At 45.3% G+C, this 22,565-nt stretch overlaps 1 protein-coding gene across 1 annotated transcript in view; it reads left to right on the forward strand.

Moving 5' to 3' along the window:
- Window positions 1–620: 620 nt before the first annotated feature.
- The window catches only part of LOC133466128 (adenylate cyclase type 9-like), a 31,840-nt gene continuing 9,895 nt past the window's right edge, over window positions 621–22,565 (forward strand). Inside the window, exons 1-3 of the mRNA XM_061749524.1 lie at window positions 621–741; window positions 1,008–3,832; window positions 21,916–22,067. Of these exons, the coding sequence (XP_061605508.1) occupies window positions 2,029–3,832; window positions 21,916–22,067 (1,956 nt within the window). The 5' untranslated portion in view covers window positions 621–741; window positions 1,008–2,028. The remainder of the gene's footprint in view (window positions 742–1,007; window positions 3,833–21,915; window positions 22,068–22,565) is intronic.

Below are 22,565 nucleotides of genomic sequence, written 5' to 3' on the forward strand. Positions count from 1 at the left end.
CGTCATCAATGTGATTTTACTGCCTTTACGACTACGCTCCTCAATGTGTGCAAATGTTTATAATATTCTTTTTGTTTGACATATACAGTATATGGACGTGTAAGCGTGTCCTTTGTTGTTTTGAACGACATGGCTTGTTCTACAAAGGTGAATTCCAAGTGGTTCCTATTGAAGCTCACCACGATATTATGTAAATGACACTGTCATCTAATTACTGTGCAGCTCTCGCTGCCTTTTTCAATTTTTTTTTAATTTTAAAATGGGCAGATGGTCAAGGTCATGTGATGATGTAAAAATACATTTACAATGTGTATGAAAAATATTATTATATTATTTATTTATTTATTGGACACCTCAACCTCCCAAAAACATGCATGGTAGGTTCATTGACAACTCTAAATTGCCCGTAGGTGTGAATGTGAGTGCGAATGGTTGTTTGTTTGTATGTGCCCTAAGATTGGCTGGCAACCAGTTCAGGGTGTACTCCGCCTCCTGCCCGATGATAGCTGGGATGGGCTCGAGCACGCCCGCGACCCGCGTGAGGAGAAGCAGCTCAGACAATGGATGGATGGAAGCGGACGACGACTTGACTCAGTGTCGTGGCAGTTCCACCCAAATCCTGTTGGTGGCGGTAACGCACATTTCAAACTGTTCGCCAATGCCACGCCTGTCAAATGATTCAAGAAGAAGAAGAAGAAGAAAAAAACGCTGCCCAATGCTAATGATAATGCTAACGGCGAAGTAAGACTAGTCTCTTGTTATTTGTCCCACGATACGAGCCAGAAACGCAAAAATAAACGCTGTTATATTTGAATAAGTAGCTACGAATTGTAGTTTTTAACGTCTTGATTACTCCGCTCAACTTGTCGCGTTTTTTGTGAAGTTAACGGTCGGAAATGAAGTGCGGTCTGCTTCCGCGAGTGACTTGTTTTATTTTGAAATGGAAGGACGGAAATGAAGTGAGTGCTCTCGGTCACTTTACGCTTGCCTTCTCTTTTCTCCCTCAGACACGCACGCCCCGCACACACATAACAGCACACAGAAGACGCCTTTGCCTGGGAAGAAGCGCACAACATCTCTCGCACTCGCAGGTGTCGGCGCTGACAGGACGGGCGAGGAAACGGTCCCGTGTCACGGCGGAGGAGACAGGAATTTGATTTGAAGCTGCCTTCCAATTCGTGCGGAATCGCAGGTATAAATATCACCTCTTCTAATTCAATTCAAGTGGGACTGTGGTGTGGTAGGGAGAGGCGGCGAGGACCATTTGGTCAGACCTAGACTCTCCCCTGGAGGGCTTTCTTCGTCTGTTGGCATTTTCCCGGGAAACCAAGCAAGAACTTCAGGGACGATGAACGGATGATGATGAAGTACTGCATTGGATTATTTTGTTTTTGCACCCAGCACCACAAACAGGACAGTAAACTGTTGGATGCTCTCAGCATGGAGCCTCATAGGAGCTGTTGCAGTGCAAAAATGAAGTAAACATGTTGTCTCCCGTTGACACCTGACAAGGGAAGTCAGCAATTTGATCAGTCTCAAAGTTCTGTCTGGCCTGTTGAAATGATCTCTGTGACGTTTTGGAAGGGCTTCAACATTGCCTCGTGTCATCGAACGTGATCGAAATGTATCAAGAGCCTCAGGCAAATCAGTGACTTTTTTTTCCCGCCCCCAATCGCAGTTTCTCCCCTTGCATTCTGGAACCTTTTGTCTCGTCATCACCAAAAATGCTTTACCAATGAATCAAACAGTTTTGTCTGCATAAGGTGAACCGTGCGAAGCGTCAAAACAAATGGCGTCATGCAGGAATGCACATACTGACTTCAGGTGGGCCAATGGACGATTGGAAATCTTGGTAAAGGTCAGTTGAAGTTTCCACAAGGTCTGCCCTGCGAACTGAGGGATAACGTCCCTTATTTGTCCCCTTGAAGAGCTCTAACAATCACCGCTGTGGTTCTAATACCGTGGCTCCATAGTTTGCCTTCTTCCTCTTTGGATTTTTCGTGAAGCCTTGGTTTTCGCACGAGCAACATGGCGTCCCCCCAACGTCAACAACTGCTGCCACACAACACAGAGGTGAGCTGTGACTCGAGTGGCGAGGGCGTCTCAGTGAAGATCGGCAGCAGTGTTAAACTCAAGCACGGAGGCGGGCTACTGGGTTCCATCGGGGGAGGCTTCATGGCAGGATCCAAACACTGCAAGTACAGTATCTCCTCCAGCTGTAGCTCCGGGGAGTCCGCAGTCAAGAGGACATTGGTCAAGAGCTTCCGGTCGCAAAGGAGAGTCCCTCGACTTTTCGAGAGGTCTGCCGGTCACTTCTGGGACCCGAAATTTGACTCGTCCATCCTGGAGGAAGCATGCAGAGAACGTTGTTTCCCCCAGACGCAACGGCGTTTCCGCTATGTGCTCTTTTACCTGGCTTCAGCCGCCCTCCTCTGGGGATTGTACTTTTCCGCCAACCCATCCCGCTGCAACAGGATAGTCTTTTTAATCCCCACTGCATCCTTTCTCCTTTTCTGCTTCTTCCTCTTCCTCCTAACCTTTACTAAGTTCTACTCTCGCTGCTACAATCAAGCATCCCTGCTGCTCATCGTCGTCACCTTCATGCTGACCCTGGCCCCTCAGATCCAGACGTCAAGCTTCAACGGTCCAGAGACCTTCTCTGATTTGTTAGATGTGCATCATTTCAGCGGGCCTACGCAAAACCTGTCCTACCCAAAGATAGTTGAGGGTAGCGCCTGGTCCGCGTGTGTCTCCCCCGTTGGCACCTTCTCACTCTGTATTGAGGTTCTCCTGTTGCTGTACAGTGTTCTTCATGTGCGGCTCTTTGCGTCCGTCTTACTCGGGTTCCTCTACTCGGTCTGTTTTGAGATTTTGGGCTGGTTCCATCTCACCCAGACCGGTGGCAGTTTGAGCTTAACCCCCGAAAAAGACCTGGATATCCTTCGTTGGTTGGGACCAGCCAAAGCCTTGCTCCACCTGTGCGCACACGCCATTGGTATTCACCTGTTTATCATGTCTGAAGTACGCTCACGCAGCACCTTCCTGAAGGTGGGACAAGCTATCATGCATGGGAAGGACCTGGAGGTGGAGAAAGCCTTAAAAGAGCGAATGATCCACTCTGTCATGCCCAGAATCGTGGCAGATGAACTGATGAAGCAGGGTGACGAGGACATAGGCGACGGTTCTGTGAAGCGATACTCCACAAGCGGCGCAGCTGCTGTCATCGCCAGCCCCAAGAACCATAAACGCAAGAAAACCTCCATCCCTCGAGGTCAGATCATCTTCAGACCCTTCAACATGAAAAGGATGGAGCCCGTCAGCATCCTCTTTGCCGATATTGTGGGCTTTACAAAAATGTCCGCCAACAAATCTGCTCATGCCCTGGTGGGGCTCCTCAATGACCTGTTCGGACGTTTCGATCGACTGTGTGAGCTGACCGGCTGTGAGAAGATCAGCACCCTCGGGGATTGCTACTACTGCGTGGCTGGATGTCCTGAACCCAGGCCCGATCATGCTTACTGCTGCGTGGAAATGGGCCTGGGAATGATCCAGGCTATTGAACAGTTCTGCCAGGAGAAGAAGGAGATGGTCAACATGAGAGTGGGCGTCCATACCGGCACCATCCTGTGCGGCATCCTCGGCATGAAACGCTTCAAGTTTGACGTCTGGTCCAACGACGTCAACTTGGCCAACCTGATGGAGCAACTGGGTGTGGCCGGGAAGGTCCACCTCTCGCAGGCTACCGCCAACTTTCTAGATGACCGCTACCAACACGAAGACGGACAGGTCAACGAGCGAATCGGTCAGAGTGTGGTGGCAGACCAGCTAAAAGGTAGGTGGACGTTATAGCTTGTTATTGATTGTCTAGCGTGTTGCTAGGCTATAAATTGTAGCGGTGAGTTACTACGGCAGTTTTCATCGGCTACAAATGCATTTTTTGTGTTTGTGTCCTGTATGGCTTTCCCTGGAGGAAAATCGGCCGAGTCACATAATTGTCCTGGCTTTACCGTGTCCCTGGTGATCTGTTCTATTTCGATCATCACCGCTCCCAACGTGCGCAGTTTCTTTCATCTATTTAGATTGCGTTATGAATTATTGTAACTGAAGCTTTGCCTTCTTCTCACTGCCTAAATCTTGCTTTGTCCCCAAGTTACCTGAATATTTTATGGCCCATTGCTACCAAATGATGCGTTAATGACTGTTTTGTAAACCTTGCAATATAAGCCGTTATCACCCAGTAGGAGTTTTGTACTTGCCCTTTTATTTTGTATTTATGTATTTCTTTTATTTGTATTATTATTATTATTTTTTTTGTCCTGTTCAGGTGTTAGGTCACGCAGAATGGAAGATCTGTCTCCCTTTTACTCCGGAATTGTAAACAGGATGAGAGTAGTAAGTCATTACATTAGCTACAACAATGAAATATTAAATGAGTGTTGCATGGGGCTGTAGTGCTACACCCTGTGAGGGAAGAACAGGACAAGATAGAACAGGACAAGGACAGGAGAAGAAGCTTGCAGGCAGCAGGTGTGGTGGGATTAACTATGTAAATGATAAAAGTCTACAGGACGAGAGTATAAGTGAGGGGATACACAAGCGATTTGCATATTCATGAGTTATTTGTCGCAGTAAGTGTGTTGTCCCACCCCCAGTGAAAGAGTCCCAGGGGTGTGGCTGAGGTCCCCAACAGAGATGCGGGATCGGGCCCAGGGGTCCACCCGAGAGCAGCCCGGCCGTCGGGACACGTCCCACACCGAGGGACCCGGGGCGGTCCGCCGGCCCCACCGAGGCGCCCCGATAACTGGCCACCCAGTGGACCTAATGCCACCTCCCCAGCTAACCCCCCAACCCCACACACCGCGCCACACACCCCGCCACCACACCCCGGCCGAGTGATTTTTGGGCTTCCATCTTCCATCTCAGATTAATGAACAACAACAACTTTTGCGCTTGCTACCGTTTTTTTCCCCCTTTTTCCACTGAGGATAAATGTCTTGGACGGTGTTATCAGCCTCCCGCCCCCGTACTTCTCCCCCAACATGTCTTAAGATTTATCCTCTCCCTGAAGATTTGCTGAGCCGGTGAGAAAGCTGGCAGTCAGGAGGGTGTTTTTTTTTTTTTGTGTGTTGTAAAGAAAATAAAAATCCATCCACTGTCTCGATCAACCGGCATAAATCCCTGCAGCCGGGATTGGAGTCCCATCCCGGTTTTACCGACCGAGACATAAATTACGATTACGACCTATACTCTCATTTGGTACACCTTCACATTTAGAGAGATCCAGAAAAAGAGATTCTTTCATCCATTTTCTATAGCACTTATCCTCATTAGGGCCGAGGGTGAGCTGGACATGACCTCAGCTGACTTTGGGCGAGAGGCGTGGTACACCGTGAATTGGCCGCCAGCTAATCGCAGGAGTAAAAGCGATGCATAAACAAATTCAGCCTTTGCAAGATAATGCTTGGTTTTCATTGACTTCAGAGTCTCTTACTGATCCAAATCAACAAATGTCATTTTGTTTACCTCGATTCAATACAGTAAAGCCTCGCTATATTATGGTTCCGTTTTTGCGGTCCAGGTCGTTCGTGTTTTTTTTGGGGGCGGGTAACAGTTGTTACTATATTTTTTTATACTGTTTGTACACTATTTTTGTGTTATCCATTGCTCTTGCTCTCTCAATGTATTGTGTTTAAATGTGTTTGTGTTGTTTTAAATGTGTGTTTAAAGACCCTAAAAAAAGAAGCACTGTAACTGTCATAAAAACATACCTAGAGTTTATTTTACTTGGGTATTTCTGTTTCGCCGATTTTCACTTATGGCGGGGTTGTCTGGAACATAACCCCGATGATAGAGAGAGGTTTACTGTATTTAAAAAAAAAAAAAAAAAAACGTTGTGTTAGCTATTTGTGGCTTGTCGTAGCCGAGAATGAGATGCAACTGTTTGTGGTCAGTTGAGTTTCACTCGTGTTGGCAGTTAAAGGTTGACCCGGGGACGTGGTTTGACACAGACATGGAGAGTGCGGGTGTGTGGTCACTCATAGCAGTTTGACGGTACATCTCAGCCAAGAGTTTTGTTGGCCAATGATGTGGTTATTTATTGATTTTTGTGGGAAAACTGTAAAATACTGTACATAGTTGTCAAGCAAAAGATTCATGATGTTTTGATTGCTTTCGCAACATCTTCCCATTCTGATATGACCCGTGTCTGATGGCACCTGTAAAAAAAAAAAAAAAAAAAAAATGTATTTAAAAAGAGGAGACTGTCAGCATGAACTTGTTTGGTGATGACCAAAAACAGCCTTGAGATTTGAGCCATGACTCATCCAAGCAAGCTTTGTTTTGACATTAGATTAAATGCTGTTGTTGAAATCTGTAAACCGATTAAGAGCATCTGCTATTTGTTTCTGGACAACCTATAATATTTTGTAGGCTTCGTATTGCCTATTTGAGAACTCCTCTGCATTCTCAGAAGAAGTATAGCTCAGTTCACTACAATATGATTTGAAACCCCTGGCTCATTATTCAACTTTTTTTTTTTTTTTTTTAGGTGTGCAGATTATTATTAGCCAAGATAAACACCAAATAGCAGGGTTTTGATCATCTTGGTTTGCCTTGGAATGCTTTATCCTGATCTGGATTTAGGCGAAAAAGGTTGGTTCTAGTTCCTTTAACAACTTTTGAATCAAACTGAACCAAATTGAAACAGGTTTGATGGCACTTTTCCACTGCACGGTTGTTCAGATCAATTCACGTCGGTTCGAGGAAAACCATGATGAAACTTTAAAAACGACGCTGCCATGAACATTCTGGAAATGAGGCTCCAATAGGGGACTGGCAGTGGTTAACATCACCCGTATGGTATCAACATGCTTGGAATTCTGTGGAATCGAGAAATAGTACTTTGTATACCTGATTTTGCAAATTGAAAATGATCAATAGCAATTGGAGCTGGCCTGAGCACAGAAGGTTTTGTCACTCGCTTTCATGAACAAAAAACTTCATAGCCCAAATATAAGTTGTGATCTTATAAGCATTTTCATGTATTTATTAGAACCTGTCAGCTCTCCCGTATCATTTGGCTAACTCAAGTGCGAGGATGATCTCACATTCCCTTTGAAATTATATGCGTGACCTTTGCCGGCTTCGTTGCTGGACGAGTTTCCCCTTCCGACCGGCTCGCTCCTCGCTATGGGAGGCCTCTAATTGGACAAGATTCCGTATTATTCATATTAACGGGATTCATGCTAGCATCAACATAGATGATTCCACACTTGGCCAGGTGCCAGACTTGCAGCTGTTTTATTTACATAGAATCATGCCGATCATGACGCTGTCATTAGTGTTCCTTTCCGATCGCACGGCATTTCAGAGACTCTTTCAAGGCCGTCAGTTGTGCAACCGATAACCTTGAATGTTCTGCTCCACAAGAAGAATGAACTGTGTCCTTTCGCTTTGACTCTAATTTTGTGCTTTCGGGACACGCATTCATATCTGTTCCCTTAAGGTGTAAATGTTCTCCACTGGGATGTACTGTCAGTCATTTGTTTGCCTCAGGCCCATTGAAGATCCTTCTACATTTGGTACTGCCCGTGAACCTCACACAGATAAACGAAACAAAATGCAGCGTGGAAGAACCGTGAACGTAAACTTGCGTGCTTTTCTGTCTCTTGTGCAGTTCCACTGACACAGACCATATTTTTGTCCAACACCATCAAAGTACTAAGAACGAAAAGTATTCATCCCAAACACACAGTCTGGGGAAACTGGGAGTTGAACCACGATGAGTCTTTTGTTTGCCAGATGTCCGCTTTACCCCTTAGCCATAGCAGCCCCACATCTAGAATTGTGACAAAAAAAGCTTCTGGGAAGTGAGCCTGTGGGGAATCCTCCATTTTTTTCAGGTCACTGATACAGGAGGTGAGCGAGAGAGAGCCTGACTTGCCAGCTCTGTTCGACACGTTTGTAGAGCATCTCAAAGGAAAGGCGTTCTAGTTCATTTCCCTACGTTACGATTTTGAAGTGGAAAACTAACCGCGCCCAACCAAGGCAAGTGGAGCTGGTACTGTGCAGTGGAAAAGGGGAATAAGGGTTCCGGCCTCACCCCTGATTGATTGAGAGGAGTCTCTCAAAACGTTCACACATTATAGTGTAGTTTCCATCTGTACTATTGAGTTCCCGTTGGTATGCACGCAGCCTTCTGGGTGATCGATGGGGTAGTGTCGTACTTCTTAGAGGATTGGTGCATACGGACAAAAAAAACAGGGGTAAGAAACCCTAATTGTTGGTCTACTGCTATCCTGTCTGAAAAACGGTGCAGTACACTAGCACTGCATAGTATATTACATAGCTGGTCTAATACTTCACAGGGAATCGTACAGTATCCCACTACTGCATATTTTAGTTGACGCCAGGTATTTTTTTGTAGCCTGCAGCCGCCACACTCCGCCCCGTCAAGCATGTATTACTGGGCCCGATGAGCCCTTTAATATTCCATGCTATGTGTTTGAGGGGACCTTGCTTGTAGGGTCCTTAGGCCAAAGTACAGTATGCACTTCTGGAGGATGCCTCGTCACGCTCCATGAACACGCACGGCGCCATTACAGGAAGGGTGGAACGCTCTACAGAGAGTGGCCGTAAGGTGGATTTATAGAGCTGCAGCCATTTAGTCTTGCTGCAGTGTCGCACTGTTGCTCGCACTGTTGGACTACCGTACTCGCGTAGGAAGGGGGGGGATGGGGGCTTTGTTTACATTGGAAAATATTTCTCATCAGAGGGTGTTGGGATTTGTAAGGATCAATTACAATCACTTTAGAATTGCTTTGTTAGCGCCCCACTGAGCAGTCATGTATCGATGCAGACCTCTCCCAGCGCCATTATTTGCACTATGTTGAAGTGTCCTGTCTTTATCTAATGTGACATAGAAGAAGGTGCCCCCCCCCCCCCCCCCCCCCCGCACCCCGCACCCCCCCAACGTCGCCGCCGCTTTCTGTTTTATAAGAGGCGACATGCCTTCAGAACGAATGGAGCACGTGGACAATGTGAAGCTGAACACACTACTCCTCGTGAGCTGGGTTGAAGATATTTACTTTTTGCATTTGCAGATATTGGCTTTTCATGCTGCTAATTGTTCTTACACAGTCGTTGTGCACGTCCGTTTTCATGACAGTGTAGTTTTGGAGATTGAAAACGCAAACCTTAAAAAGATTCTTTCAGTTTTTGAGATCGGCACCATTTCTGTTGTCATAATGTTTTATAATGGTGGAAATCAAAGGATGTGCCTGCCAGTAATTGCGAACATGTTACTGCTTGTAACGCTCATCCAGTGAAGAGCACATTTTCTTAATACTACTGTTCAGAGCGGCGTCGCATTAAAATATGGCTTTTTCCTTCATATCATATGTACGCAAAGGTTTTCATCCACATGTCCCTCGTGTTCCATCATTGACAATGGGAAATATTGTTATTTCGTAACTATTGTTTTAAAAGGGATGGGAAAACCTCTCAATGTTCTGTCGAAACTCAACGTTTCAATGCAATTGTTGTTTTGAGCAAAATAATGTTGGCCGAATGACTTGGATCATTTCTTGAGTCCTTCTTTAGCGGGCAACGAGTTGAGACTGAATCAGTAGGACTTCTGAGACAACACATCTCGGGAACTCTTAACGATAATTGATTAATAGTGCCCATCCCTAGTTTTTTTTACAAAGCGACATCTCCAGTTACCGGCCTGGTACGCAAAAAAAAAAGCAGTTTTGGAGGTCTACGCGAATAGGAATGGTTTGACGATGAAAAAGGTATTTTTACTGTCGAAAAAATGTGCATGTTTTTCTTAACTACAGGTTTTGATGTAGTGCTCATTAGCTCCGAAATGTTCTCTTCATTTATGAATATCCGTAGCTCTGCACGCACTCCATCTGGATGCTTGCGCTAGCCTATGTTTTACCATGCGTGCGCCCAATAATTGTGTGTGTGTTAAAGACAGAAATAGACGCTGTAACTGAGCCTGCGCCTTACGGTCGTGAAAATACGGTAAGTCAGACAATATGAGCGTTTTGCTGGTATGCAGCCGAAATGGGACGACTGATGCCTCACCATTTCTCTTTCATATAAAAACACCGATTGAAGGTCTGCTTTTTGTATTCAAGTTGAAAAGTGCCACGACAGTATCTCATTAAACCTTGAAACTGTGAAAGAAATGTGACCAAATCTGCCGCTTCCTTTGCCCGATGTCGCTATCTCCCTGGCGCACTCGCCACTCGGGCCTGACCGCTTTTTCGGCAGCGTTTAGTTGAGCTGTACATGTCGCCCAGCGCACCTCGCGGCCTTGAAGATGCTCGCCGGATAAATCGCTATCATGACTCATTGACGCGTCCTAAGCTTTTCTCCTTTTGTGATCAAGGGCGCTGAAAATGTGGCTGTACACACACACACACACACGCACACACACGGGAGCGTTTGCTGATAGTGATGGATGGCTCAGGCTCTTGCGGTGACACGTGCACACACACATCCGTAGAAGCCGCGCACCCACTCACCTGCACACATTCACTTCCATTCTGCACTTGGATGTCAACTCCCACGCATGCAGCCCCACCCTGGCAATGTTTGCGGCTTCGGTGACTCATTAACGTGCACGGCAGGAAGTGCACGTGTGTATGAGTGTGTGTGATAAATGGCCCCGTGAATTATGAATGAGGGGAGATGACGGGGGACTGGTCCACCCTGAAGCCCACTCGTGCACTCGCCGCGCACGGATCGACTGATGGTGTTTGCACAGCTTGTGCTTTGCCATGAATTATTTTGCAGCAGAGAAACATTACGTGTGTTGCCGCTAGCTGCGCGGACAGAATTTCGAGCCCTTCACCCTCTTGTTTTTCTTTCGGTGTGTTCTGTCCATCCTTTCATTCATTTCGTGTTGATTATGTTGCTCAGATCGTTGATGGAGTTAATCATTCAACTGAAATTCAATTCATTTGGGCCTAAAAGGAGCTTGAGGGCCTCGACGGTGATTATTTGCTCTTGAAAGCTGCAAAGGAGGATTTAAACATAGAACTCCCCAGTTAATCTTAAAGTCCGTGAAAGTGAAAATATGTCTTCGACATTTGGCACGCCACACACACACACGAGTGTTGTTATCAACACTCCCACATTTGAATGACTTAAAAAAACAAACACTGACGATATCAAATGAGCGGTTGTCTGCTCTCAAATGCACGTGACGTTGGAAATTGGATGCTAATTGGATTGTACTTCTCGTGCCTACACATGCCTACATCTTTGAGACGCGGAAATACATCCTCTGGTGGCTGAAAAATATCCCACGCCGCTTCAAAAAGGCGCTAGCTTGGGCCTGGTAATAATGACTAAGTAACTTACAATTGGACCAGATAACCACTGATGCAAATGAAGGCACTGACGTTGTTCGATAGTCGGGGAGGCGGGACTAAAACGCCCATTGGGGCTAAAACGTTTTTTAGCTACAACCAAAAATGAGGAAAACTGCAATGATAGAAAAACAGTGTGGCACTATATTGCCATAATTGAGTACTACCGGTACATAATTCTCAGTCTTTGCACATTTAGAAACAAATCTCTGTACACTTCACAAGCTTCTTACAAAGTCCCTTTTCTTAAATGTTTTTTTTTTTTTAAATGTTGTGTCCGTTTCACAATTCTGGAGTTGCATGGATAATACGCTGGAAAACCGCCTGCTGTCGTTGCCGCCGCCTATTTTGATGTTTCCCGGTGACTGCCGTGGTCTCACTGAGAACAAAATATTTGTGACAACTTAACAGCGTGGAACGGCCCCCCTGTGTCCCCTTCCAGCTGTCAGCTGCTCCTCCATCCACATAGCTCATAGCCCCCTCGCTGTCATGTCTTAAGACTGTTACTGACGTATTGCCTGTGTGTGTGTGTGTGTGTGTGTGTGTGTGTGTGTACATGGGTTTTATACACAAGAATAAACATGACAAACTCTCTGACATCATCAATCAAAACGGAATTTTTATTTTCCTTCCTTATTCTCGTGTGTGATTATGTACAGTATTTTGTGTTTTTCTGCTTAAAGTCCCCTTAAAGTGAACATAAATGTATTTTAAATTTGACACATCACAGAGTGTTTTTAACTACCCTGCCAAATTTGAATGATTGAAAAAGTAGGAAGCGTATATCAAAATGAAGCTTCCAAATCCCGAAAATTAAGCCGTTCTCCCCGCTCTCGAACACTGAATGCGCGCCCCCTGCTCCACTCTCAATTGTCAATCAAACACCAGTACTGCGAAAAGGAAAAATGAACAACTTCGTCTCGGATCTTTCTAATGCCTACACATAACTCCATGTGTGAGCCGCAAAAATATATCCACTCGAAACCTCTGTTGGCTGGAATATATCCCATCTGGGCGACAATGAGGCGCTCTAAAGTGGCCACACCAGCACAACGGCCCAATCCACGCGCTGGCTGTCAAGTCAGACTTTTTTTTCCCCTCCCTTCCTCACGCTTCCGCCGTTCTCTGTATGAAGTGCACGCAGTCACAGCCGACAACGAGGCACTCTAAAGCGGCCACGCCAGCGAACTGTCCCGAGGGAAGATGTATTTTCAGGATGTAGGCGTAGCGAGCTAGCTAACTGCACATTGCAAATGCGTCGTATAAGCGCTGATGTGAACGAAGGCGCTGAAGCTCTTTATATAGAGGGGCCGTGTTTTAGCCACGCCCAAATAAATCAGAAAAAAATGTTTATTGCTATACATACATAGTCCTCAGTCTTTGCACGTTTTCAGCAGTTACCTTCAAACATGTATAATACAGTATATAATATATTAAATCTCAGAGTTCACTTTACAGGGTCTTTAAACAATGTAACGGTTTGACAATGTAATTATGACTTCCATTAATTTTAGCAAAACATATCATTCATTACCTTCATAATTGTGCACATTTGTCATTGTCGTTCTATTCTGGTCTCTATCCTCGGACGTGTGCTGCATTCAAAGGCCTTCGTCGACACATGAGGTGCCCTCAAGCGAGACACCAACAGTATTTTCCCCCTGCGTGCCGTTCACTAATAAAGGATGACTGTGTTCACTGCTGCGCTGGGTTAAATGCAGAGGTCCGTTTGTGTACAAATGTGTGTTTGTGCCAATAAAAGCAGCCAGGCAGGTAGGGGAAGTTTACCACATGCCCAAAAAAGGACCAGCAGTGACAGGAAATGACCCCAAATTACACCAGCGTTACACATCGACATGGAATTCGGAGGCACGAAAAGGTCACAAGAACCCATGCCTGGAAACAAACAGGAAGTTGGCTATTTTGATTTGAAGCGGCCATTTTGGGCAAATTCCGGGGCCCAGTCAGAATCGTAAAGGATTTTAAGCCTCTGATTTGTCGTGCAACACCAAAATCTAAAAAAAATAGTGTTTGAATAATCTGCAAGACCGAAATAGAATATGAACAAATGGGCACGCATTTCACGCGAGCCCACAGGAACCCGCCTCGGAAAGTGAGGCATAATGAGTTTGTAATGATTCAAATTAGGCCAGCTGTGTTTGTAGAAGAGAACTTGATTTACAGCTGTTTATTTCACAAAGCGAGTCTGGCAGGGGAACGGCTTGCAACGTGACTGCTTAATTATACAGCGAGACGTCGATGTCAAATCAAAGCTGGAGCTTCTTCATCCATCTGGTTGTTCATCAGTGAAGAACAACAACAAGTACAAGAGGGGAACGCTGGCGACAGCTGCCTCAATCAATTTGTTGTGTTCTTTTAATAGGATGCCAATGTTGACAAGTGCCAACGTGTTGCCTGCGTCCCTTTTTCCATTCATTCATTCATTCATTCATCCATCCATCCGTCTTCCATTCCACTTTATCCCCACATGGGTCGCGGGCGTGCTGGAGCCCAGCCCAGCAATCTTCGGGCAAGAGGCGGGGTACACCCCGTCAGCCAATCGCAGGGCACAAATAAACAAACAAACATTTGCGCACACAGTCCCACCTAAGGGCAATTTAGAGTCTTCAATTAACCTAGCACGCATGTTTTCGGGATGTGGGAGGAAACCGGAGTGCCTGGAGAAAACCCACCCAGGCACGGGGGGGGGGGAACATGCAAACTCCACACAGGCGGGCCCGGGGATTGAACCCCGGTCCTCAGAACTGTGAGGCAGATGTGCTCACCAGTCTCTCACCGTGCTGCCCTCCCTTTCTCCACTCCTGCGCTATTGCTGTGCGTTATATTTAGCGGAAGATCGAGATTAGAACATCACCATTAAGCACCATTAGTCAGTGTGTCGAATAAGCGCGGCGTGTGACACCCGAGGAGAAGATTCCGGAGGAACTGGAGGGTGGGGTGGGTGTTTGCATCTGTGTTGACTGTTAACAGATCATTTACCCTCATCAGGCAGTCAATAAAAAAACAAACACTGCAGTCACACTTGTGCATCGGTTGCATGTCGATGACACTGACACTCCCGCCACGTTTTGTACAGTGGTGCCTTGTGATACAATGCGTTTTTTAAGATAGGAGTTTTTATTTATTTTTTTTTGCTTTGACTTGCAAGCGCAAATTGATTGCTATTAATTGCATGTTATACGTTACACAAGAAAGTTATGTTTACGTCGTCGCGTGGCTTAAGGGGGCAGGCGCTTTTACGACTGTAGATAGTGTTTGTTTGTTATTCAATTGTTTTGCAGTATATTTTTGTCTTTGAAGTGTTTTTCATACAAATAGCTATTGTACGTATGCGCGCAATGAACGGTTTTGCAACGGCATAACAATGCATCACACAGCACAAGGAAAGTCAATTACCGCCATACTTTCTGTTTATCATTTGATTCTTTCATATTTGTTTTCCATGCGAGCGTTCGCTGTAATTATTACGTTGCTACTATTTTTACGTAGGTTAGTGATAGAATATTCCTACGGTGCGTTGTGACGATACGCCGTCGCCGTAGGAATGAAAATCTATCGTAAAACCGAGGACGGTGTGTGCGCTTTCATTTGACAATTGAATCACGATCGTGTGGGAACTGCCTTGCTTGCTCTTAATGTTGTTAAACTTGGAACAATTTGGAAATGAATTCTCCACAGACTGCACATTTCCATTTATATTTTGTCATTTGTGGATTCGTTTGCGCTACACTGGGAAAATATATGGCATTACACGCCTCACCGGCAAATGCTGTAAGCTTTCCTTTTTATAACAAATGGGAAGTGCTTTTTCCCGACTTGTGCAGTATGCACAGATGGTGACTATTATGAGTGAGATGAAATTGCGGGGGGGGGGGGGGGGGGGCATTAACAGTCAGAGGAGTTTCACACAAGCGGGGAAGGCAAATGAGATTCAGCGAGCAAGTGGAATGAGTTGTCGGGATGATGTCAAGCGTGGCAACACTTTCACAGCGAAGAGCCCTTTAAGATCACGCCGTGACGATGTCAGGTCCGACGGCAAAGCATAGACGGCGCAGTTGGATTTGAGAAGTCGAGAGAGAGAGAGAAATGTGAGTTAAAGCCAACGTGACACAGGCGGGAGAGAGTTCAGTCCACTGAGCAAAAGGTCACAGGGAGGTTAGAGATTTTGGAAGGATGTCAAAGTGTCTCCATTGTTCCAGGCCAGTCTGTTGATGACAGCCTGGTAGCGGTGCTGTCATGTACAGAAGGATCACAATCACAGTACACATGAAGAGGCAGCTAAGTGTGAGATGTCAAACATTTTCTTCTGCTTTATTGGCAACTGTAGAATTGAAAGATTAGAACACAGAAATGAGGAATACTGACTGACGATTATGTTGTAATATGTAATTGTTATATTTGTATGATGTAATACTATAGTATAGAATAGGGTTTCCGAAACGTGGGATCAGTATCCAAAATTTGGGCCCATATTGTGGGCAAGCAGCTGATAAGTCAAGAGGAAATGCTGCAATTTTAGTGGTTGTTCATGTCTTCTGTCTCCTGCAACAAATTTGTAATTTGGTTCTTGATCTGTGTCGTGAGTTTGGGAAACTCTCGTCTTGAGACCTGCTTTTGGCCCCAAACTATTCGTTCTTTTTCTAAAGTCACGCTTCCATAACGCCAACGACAGGGTCACCTTGCAGCATCTTGCCTCACTGTCTGCGGAAGAAAGTCTTTTAGCCTTTATCGAATTAGCTTTGCCACAGTGTCTACATCACTGTGTGGCTGCCGAGAGAGTCAAGTCTTCACCCTGCAGCAGAAAATGCGAAACGTGTGCCTGATGACATGGCTAATTCTCAACAGATTTGAATGATTATTGTATTATGCTGTATGTCGAAGCTCTTAGTTGGATTAGTTTATTCCCGTAGGAAGGTCTGAAAGTGAGATAATCAACAAAAATGATAGTTATTTCAACATAATCTACATATAAACAATGTTGTCTCGAGCTTGCCGCCCTTTTTGTTCTCATTAGCACCTATTCTATTTCAAGTCTACCGCGATGTTTCTCGATCTGGAGCAATAACAGTAAACGCTCAAGGGAGGACATTTGCCGTCGAGGTTTGTAGTGCAGACTCTCATTCAGCTACCGACACGTTTATGCTAAGGAGGTTGCCACGAATTAAGGGTTCAGGGTCTTGCTCAAGGACACTCGCACAACAACAACACAGACTACGGCAGCCACTCACGCTCCCGAGCCTCGCCGTTGCTGTTTTAACATAGCGCTCATCTTTATCATCAGCATGGTAGTACACGAGGCAATCGGACACAAATCACGCTCGTTATCTGGACAATGCCAATCACTTGTGAGGTTGTCTCAAGCACATTGTTTAGCCCCTCAAAATAAAGAGCAAAAATCAGGACAGTCTCGTCTGTTGCTCTTCTGCACTTTGGATTTTTAGGGATGTGACATTTTACGAACACAGGGGTATTTGAATTTCGAGCTACCTTTGTACACTCAATCGATACGCTACAATAAAGGTCGTAAATACCCGTGGTTTTGTAACTCTGCCCATGAATATGATGTAATGGCGAGGCTAGAAACAGTGGCACTCAATCTCAGTTTGACAAGTCTATAGTCTCGCTATCATCTGTTGTAAATCCATTTGCGGTTCGATGCAGACGCGCACTTCCTGGTCACAAGGTAGTATCACTCGTGTCGCACATATACGCTCTGTATTTGAAAAGATTTTTATGCGGGTAGTAAAAGGAGCTAAGTGTGGAGCGTCCCCTACATGCATGATTCAATGGATTGTTGTTGAAATATCTGCCCGACGTTTTTGACAACCGAGTTTGAGAAGGATTCTGCTCACCGTGGATTGAAAGAAACTGGACGCAGTAGGCGCTAGAAAGATGAAGGCCAAAGCTCTCCTTTGCCCAATCAGACTTGATTCAGGAGTCTCACGCCGACTCGCCACGCCTCCTACGCTGTCAGAAATGACAGTCCCCTGCTGATTTCGTATGAAAAATGCATACGTGTCTTTCATGCCTTCTGAGGGATTTGCAAAGCTTCCGCTGTTGCCCTGCGTCGTTCTACTTTGGCGCTCGCTTCTCGCTCAGTGACTGCTCGATCATGCCTAAACACGCTTTTACCCAAATATCACTCTTCCTCTGTGAACCATACCGTAGTACTGGTGAAATGTTCTTTTTCAAATCCTGTCACACTAGACGGACTGCTCGTCCCCTTACAAGGAAACAATGTCCAGTATATCCCGTCCGTGGGCGAAGGAGAGGGTGCCAACTGGCCAGCTGCCCCTGTTTCTCCATGCCACCTGTTCCACTGCCCTCCTGCTCGCACACCTGGCCCTGGGACACAAACCTGCCATCTTCAGATGATTAAGTGCACGACGTGTTTGTTTGCTTTTGTGCTGATTCAAGCAGTTCTGTCAGCTCTGCTTCCCCGTCTGTTGTCCTTTTCTGCTTTCAGACTAAATCTCCCCAGGACACGCAGCACTGGCTGTTCAGATCAAATGAAAGGTGGTGTTGTGTGATAAAGAACCAGCAGGTTTTTAGGCATGCCTAAAACATATTCTGAAAAAAAAATGCTCTCACTTGTACAAGAAAACCTAAATCCACAATAATGAATGAGTTGTTAATGAGAAACTCAACACATGATGTATTGTAGCGCAGCAGCAAGCTTTGTGACTGAAGCCTTCATCAGACTCTGTTAACCATTAGAGCTAACGCCAAGAGTTGGCAACCGGAAGGCTAGTTTAACATTTGATCAGTCTCTTTTACCTTTCGCTAAACAATCAGACGATGACCATATAACAGATTCCTACTTATTATTTGACGTGTCCCAAGAGTAAACTTGAATTTCTTCTTTTTTTAATTTCACCCTCAAACCTTGAATAATCTGCCTGGCATAGAACATTGGAAGAGTAATCTTGTACCTTGATTTGTATTCCTCTTATTGTCCATCTGCTCTAGGAGCGTTGAGGCGGCACGTGACCTTTGCAAATCACGATGTCGGAGCCACCTCTTTTTTGCGTCCGTGCTTGTTTGCTACACTGAGCCTCATTGTGAAAGAACGAGCCGCTTATCTATTGTTCCCACATTGTTGATAGAGCAGCACTCTGTGTCCCATAAAGCCCAGAGGCCGCTGCTAATGATCCTCTTCAATTAGCTCATTGTCGTCACGGACGGAAACTCGCAAAAACGTACCTGCATCACAGACTCGGCTGGAAAACCCACATAATGAATCAATACGAACAAACAGTATGAAGTTGACCTTTTCCCCTCCACTGTCTGGAGGCGTTGATAGCACCGTTTGTATTCAGATGATGTTATAGCCAGAGGAAATGCACGGCGTCTCACCACTGCTATTCAGACCGGTTTATCAGAGCCACAATTTACCGCCTGACAGCATTGCAATTGCAGCTGCCGCCCGAGTGGGTTGTAAATAGGAGAAATCGTCCTCGGTTAGCGGGGATGCGTGCAGATGAATTTGTCTAACCCGTGGCATAAAAACACTTTCAAATAACAGAAATACGTTGTTTGTCTGGAGGAAGGGCTTAATGGGACAAAACGATTACATGAAAATGGGCACAAATGATGTCTTTTTGGCCCCTTGCTTGTAATTACAAATGCAAACTCGGACGGCTCACGGTGTAAGTCTTTAAGGAAAAGCGGGACCTTTCTTAAAAGGAGAATGTGAGACTTTTCCAAAAACACGAGAACATGAATATGGACAGAAATTGGATAAGAATCGCCGAATGGACCTTTTTGTTATTTCCCATTCAAGCCCTGAAAATGTCTTTTGTAAAGTCTGGAGACGTACAAGTACAGTGTTTTCGGTGTAGTCACGCTTGACTGCGTCACAACTGAAACAACAACAGCAAAGCAGAGCGCCGTTGTAACCTTTTGAGTCATTCATTCAAATCAAATTGGATGCAGTTGAGTATTGATCTGGTCACAGCTGGGGCATTTTTTTTTTTATACATACTGTGTATTGGCGATAAATAAACAAGTAAATGTAGGAACATAACATTTGGTGGGCATGTCTATCATGAGTAGACTCACAAAGAAAGTCAAAAAAAACAAAAAAACCTATTTGAAAAGATGCATGAAGTCTGCCATTTTAGTTTGCAGCTACACGAGGCAGCTGGGTGACCATCAGTTGTCATCATTGCTCGGCAGAAATTTGATGTATAAAATCGTCTCTTCAAGGTCAAAGCCAGGACAAATTGCTTTAAAACAATCTTCTGGCTACGCTGCCAGCTCTTGGCGTCTACTTTGCCATTCTGGATCACCGATGCGGGGAATTAGCTCTCCGATGCCGCCTTTCCTTGAATCCGCATCCTCCTGGGTATCGATCCGGCTACAGCAACGCCGCGCTTCCACTGAACACCGAGATGTGTAGGTGGTCGGTTGGCGGAGGAAGTGCACTGTGGGCGTCGCATCACCGCTCGCGTAGCTCTCGTACCTTCCTCTTGCTTCCTTGGCTTATTTGAGTAGTTGGGCAGGGGTACAAGGGTATGACTTTGTAAGATAGCCAGTGTGTGTTTCCTCTGGTTCTATACACAGCGTAGCGTATGAAGTGCTGCCTCCACAATAGAAAAAGCTTTTATTGTTTCTTTTTTTTTCGACTCTGGGCTCTGCTCCTGACTGTAAAAGTCGCTGTTGTAGTTAACGCCAGGGCTCCACCCACAGTCATCGTGGTAACGGAAAAAAAGAACTCGCCACTGGCCAAGCAACATATGTGGGTATACATTGGCGGGGCCGGGCCCCTAGAATGGGGTAATCACTGCGAGACAAAAAACAAAACAAATAATGCATTCGTGTCCTTTTGATTGCGGACCCCTGCCAAATAGTGTTGTGTAAAATAGGGGGAAAGATGACTGTTCTGCGTCCATTTTGCAGCGACTATGTAACAGCTTGAACACCTTCTATAAGATTTTGGAGTGTGCCTGTGAAAATGAGCTTCAGTGAGCTGACCTCAGAGATCATTGAGATTGGAACGTAAAGAGGCCTGCTGCTCACAAACTTTTCTGTACTTCATTCCAAATGTGGAATTGGGATTGAAAACAAACTTCCCCAAATTCTTCCCACAAGCTGGAAGATGGTTGTAACTGTTTTGTTTTTAATGTTTGGGTTGAGTTCCCCCCCCCCCCCCCTTTTTTCCCCCCCCTATGCAAAAATACATATGCACATACCTCATAGGAGTGACTGAAATGATAGTGTGCTGATAGACCAGGGTGACAAAGGTGTTCAAATATTGGGCCCTCGTCCTAGCGTCTCATAAACTCTCATGCTCACTGCAGTATGAATGATGTTTCATTGAAAACAAGAATTAGGTTAAGCGGGGTATAGGGTCGAAACGATTCATCGGATAATGCGATTACAATAAAGGTCAACGCAAAATCTCTGCCTCGGAGCTACGCAGGGATCATTTTTCAAAACTGATTAATGTTACAGCAGGCGCACGCGCCACTCTGTGTAGAAATCAGAAACAGTCCATAAAAAAACGGAACATGTGCGAAGTTCAGGATTATTTCACACCTAAAAAAGAAGATAAATTGCGATGTGTCTACTTGAAAGCAGATCTGGCTTGCACAACAGCACGTCTATCATCGCCAACACAAGGTAACGTAAACATCCTTAGCTAATTTAATCCAGCCTACCACCGCTAGTTACGGTAGAACATAATTGTAATACCCCTGAAAGTGGTCAAGGATAGACACAGCCGCTCACTTTATGGAGTCAAATAAACACATAATCAGCACATTCACACACTCGCAACAACTGAGGCTCCGTCACTCAACAACCGATAGCCAGTTAACAGCCTGCCACTAACCAGAGCCAACAGCAGCCAACGACATGCTCATTCGCTGAAGCACACGTCAGTCGCCGCCTTTTAAAGCGAGACACGCACACACAAAGTCACCAATACTACAATGCAGAATGTTAGAATGGCGACCCCAAGTAGACAATAGTAATACCTGCTTCTCACATGTATTTTATTGGATTATGTGTTGGTATTGTTATCAAATAATGTAAAATTAATTTAATCCAATTAGTCACTGTAATACTCGATATATTAAAATATTCGATAGCTGCAGCCGTAGCGGTGTACAATGTACACATACCGAGAATTGGGCCTAATTTGAGCCTTTTTCCTTGATCGAAAATCTGTATGTGTGTACCCTGCTTTCGACTATAAATATTGACACTCGACACATCTATTGCACTTTTTTCGCCCTCATCCAGGACAGCACCATTTAGCTCTTGTGATTCATGTCTAACATATGGTGATAAACTGGTGGTGGTTGGGCTTACAGTTGGAGTCAATCTCGTGTGAATATATATTTATAGACTTTGTTGCATGCCGATGTGCCACACATCCTAAACAGCTGCTTCGATATACTGTGTCATGATATATGAAGGCATATAACAGGGATGCCAAGTGCTGGCTCTTTCCCCATGGACTGTACTCTAAAGCCTCTACATTTCTTCATCTCAACCATTGTAGGCCTGAGGACCTACCTGATTTCTGGAAGGAAACTGGAGAAGCCCCCTCCTTGCAGCTGCTCCCAGTCGGCCTGTGAGCACGCCGACGTGAGGTGCTGCTCGCAGGGAGCGCACCCCCCTGATGGCGCGCCGTCAGCCTGCAGCCTTCCCAAGGTGAGTGGGAGTGTGTGTGTGTGTGTGTGGGGGGGGGGGAACACCTCAGAAGATGTTAGGAAGCATCTGACATATAGGAAGTTTTTTTTTTTTTCCTCACTTCTTTGCCTGAGGTACAGTACTAAGGTGCATGTACTCTTCGGGTCTTCTTTGATATCCATCTATTTGCTTTTGCTTATGTGGGTGTTGGAGAGGCTTTAATAATGTATTTGCATGCACAATTCTCTTGCCTTTAGGGGACTGAACAAGAAATAGATGCGTTTTGCCATTCTCATTACCATGTTTTGTTTTCTGCAAGCAAATGATGATTTCTTTCTTTTTTTTTTTTTTTACACTGGAGCCAAAAGCAATTTACCATGATTACCTTAGCAGCAGTTTTCATTGGCGTCCGTGAAAGACTAAAACGTGACAAATTGGAAACACGATTGCAGATGACAGCGTCCAGTCAATGCAAATGTCGGTAGGGAATGGACGTATTCGAAATCAACAGAAAATGTG

This window comes from Phyllopteryx taeniolatus, chromosome 16 (genome assembly GCF_024500385.1).
Source record: "Phyllopteryx taeniolatus isolate TA_2022b chromosome 16, UOR_Ptae_1.2, whole genome shotgun sequence".
Lineage (NCBI taxonomy): Eukaryota > Metazoa > Chordata > Actinopteri > Syngnathiformes > Syngnathidae > Phyllopteryx > Phyllopteryx taeniolatus.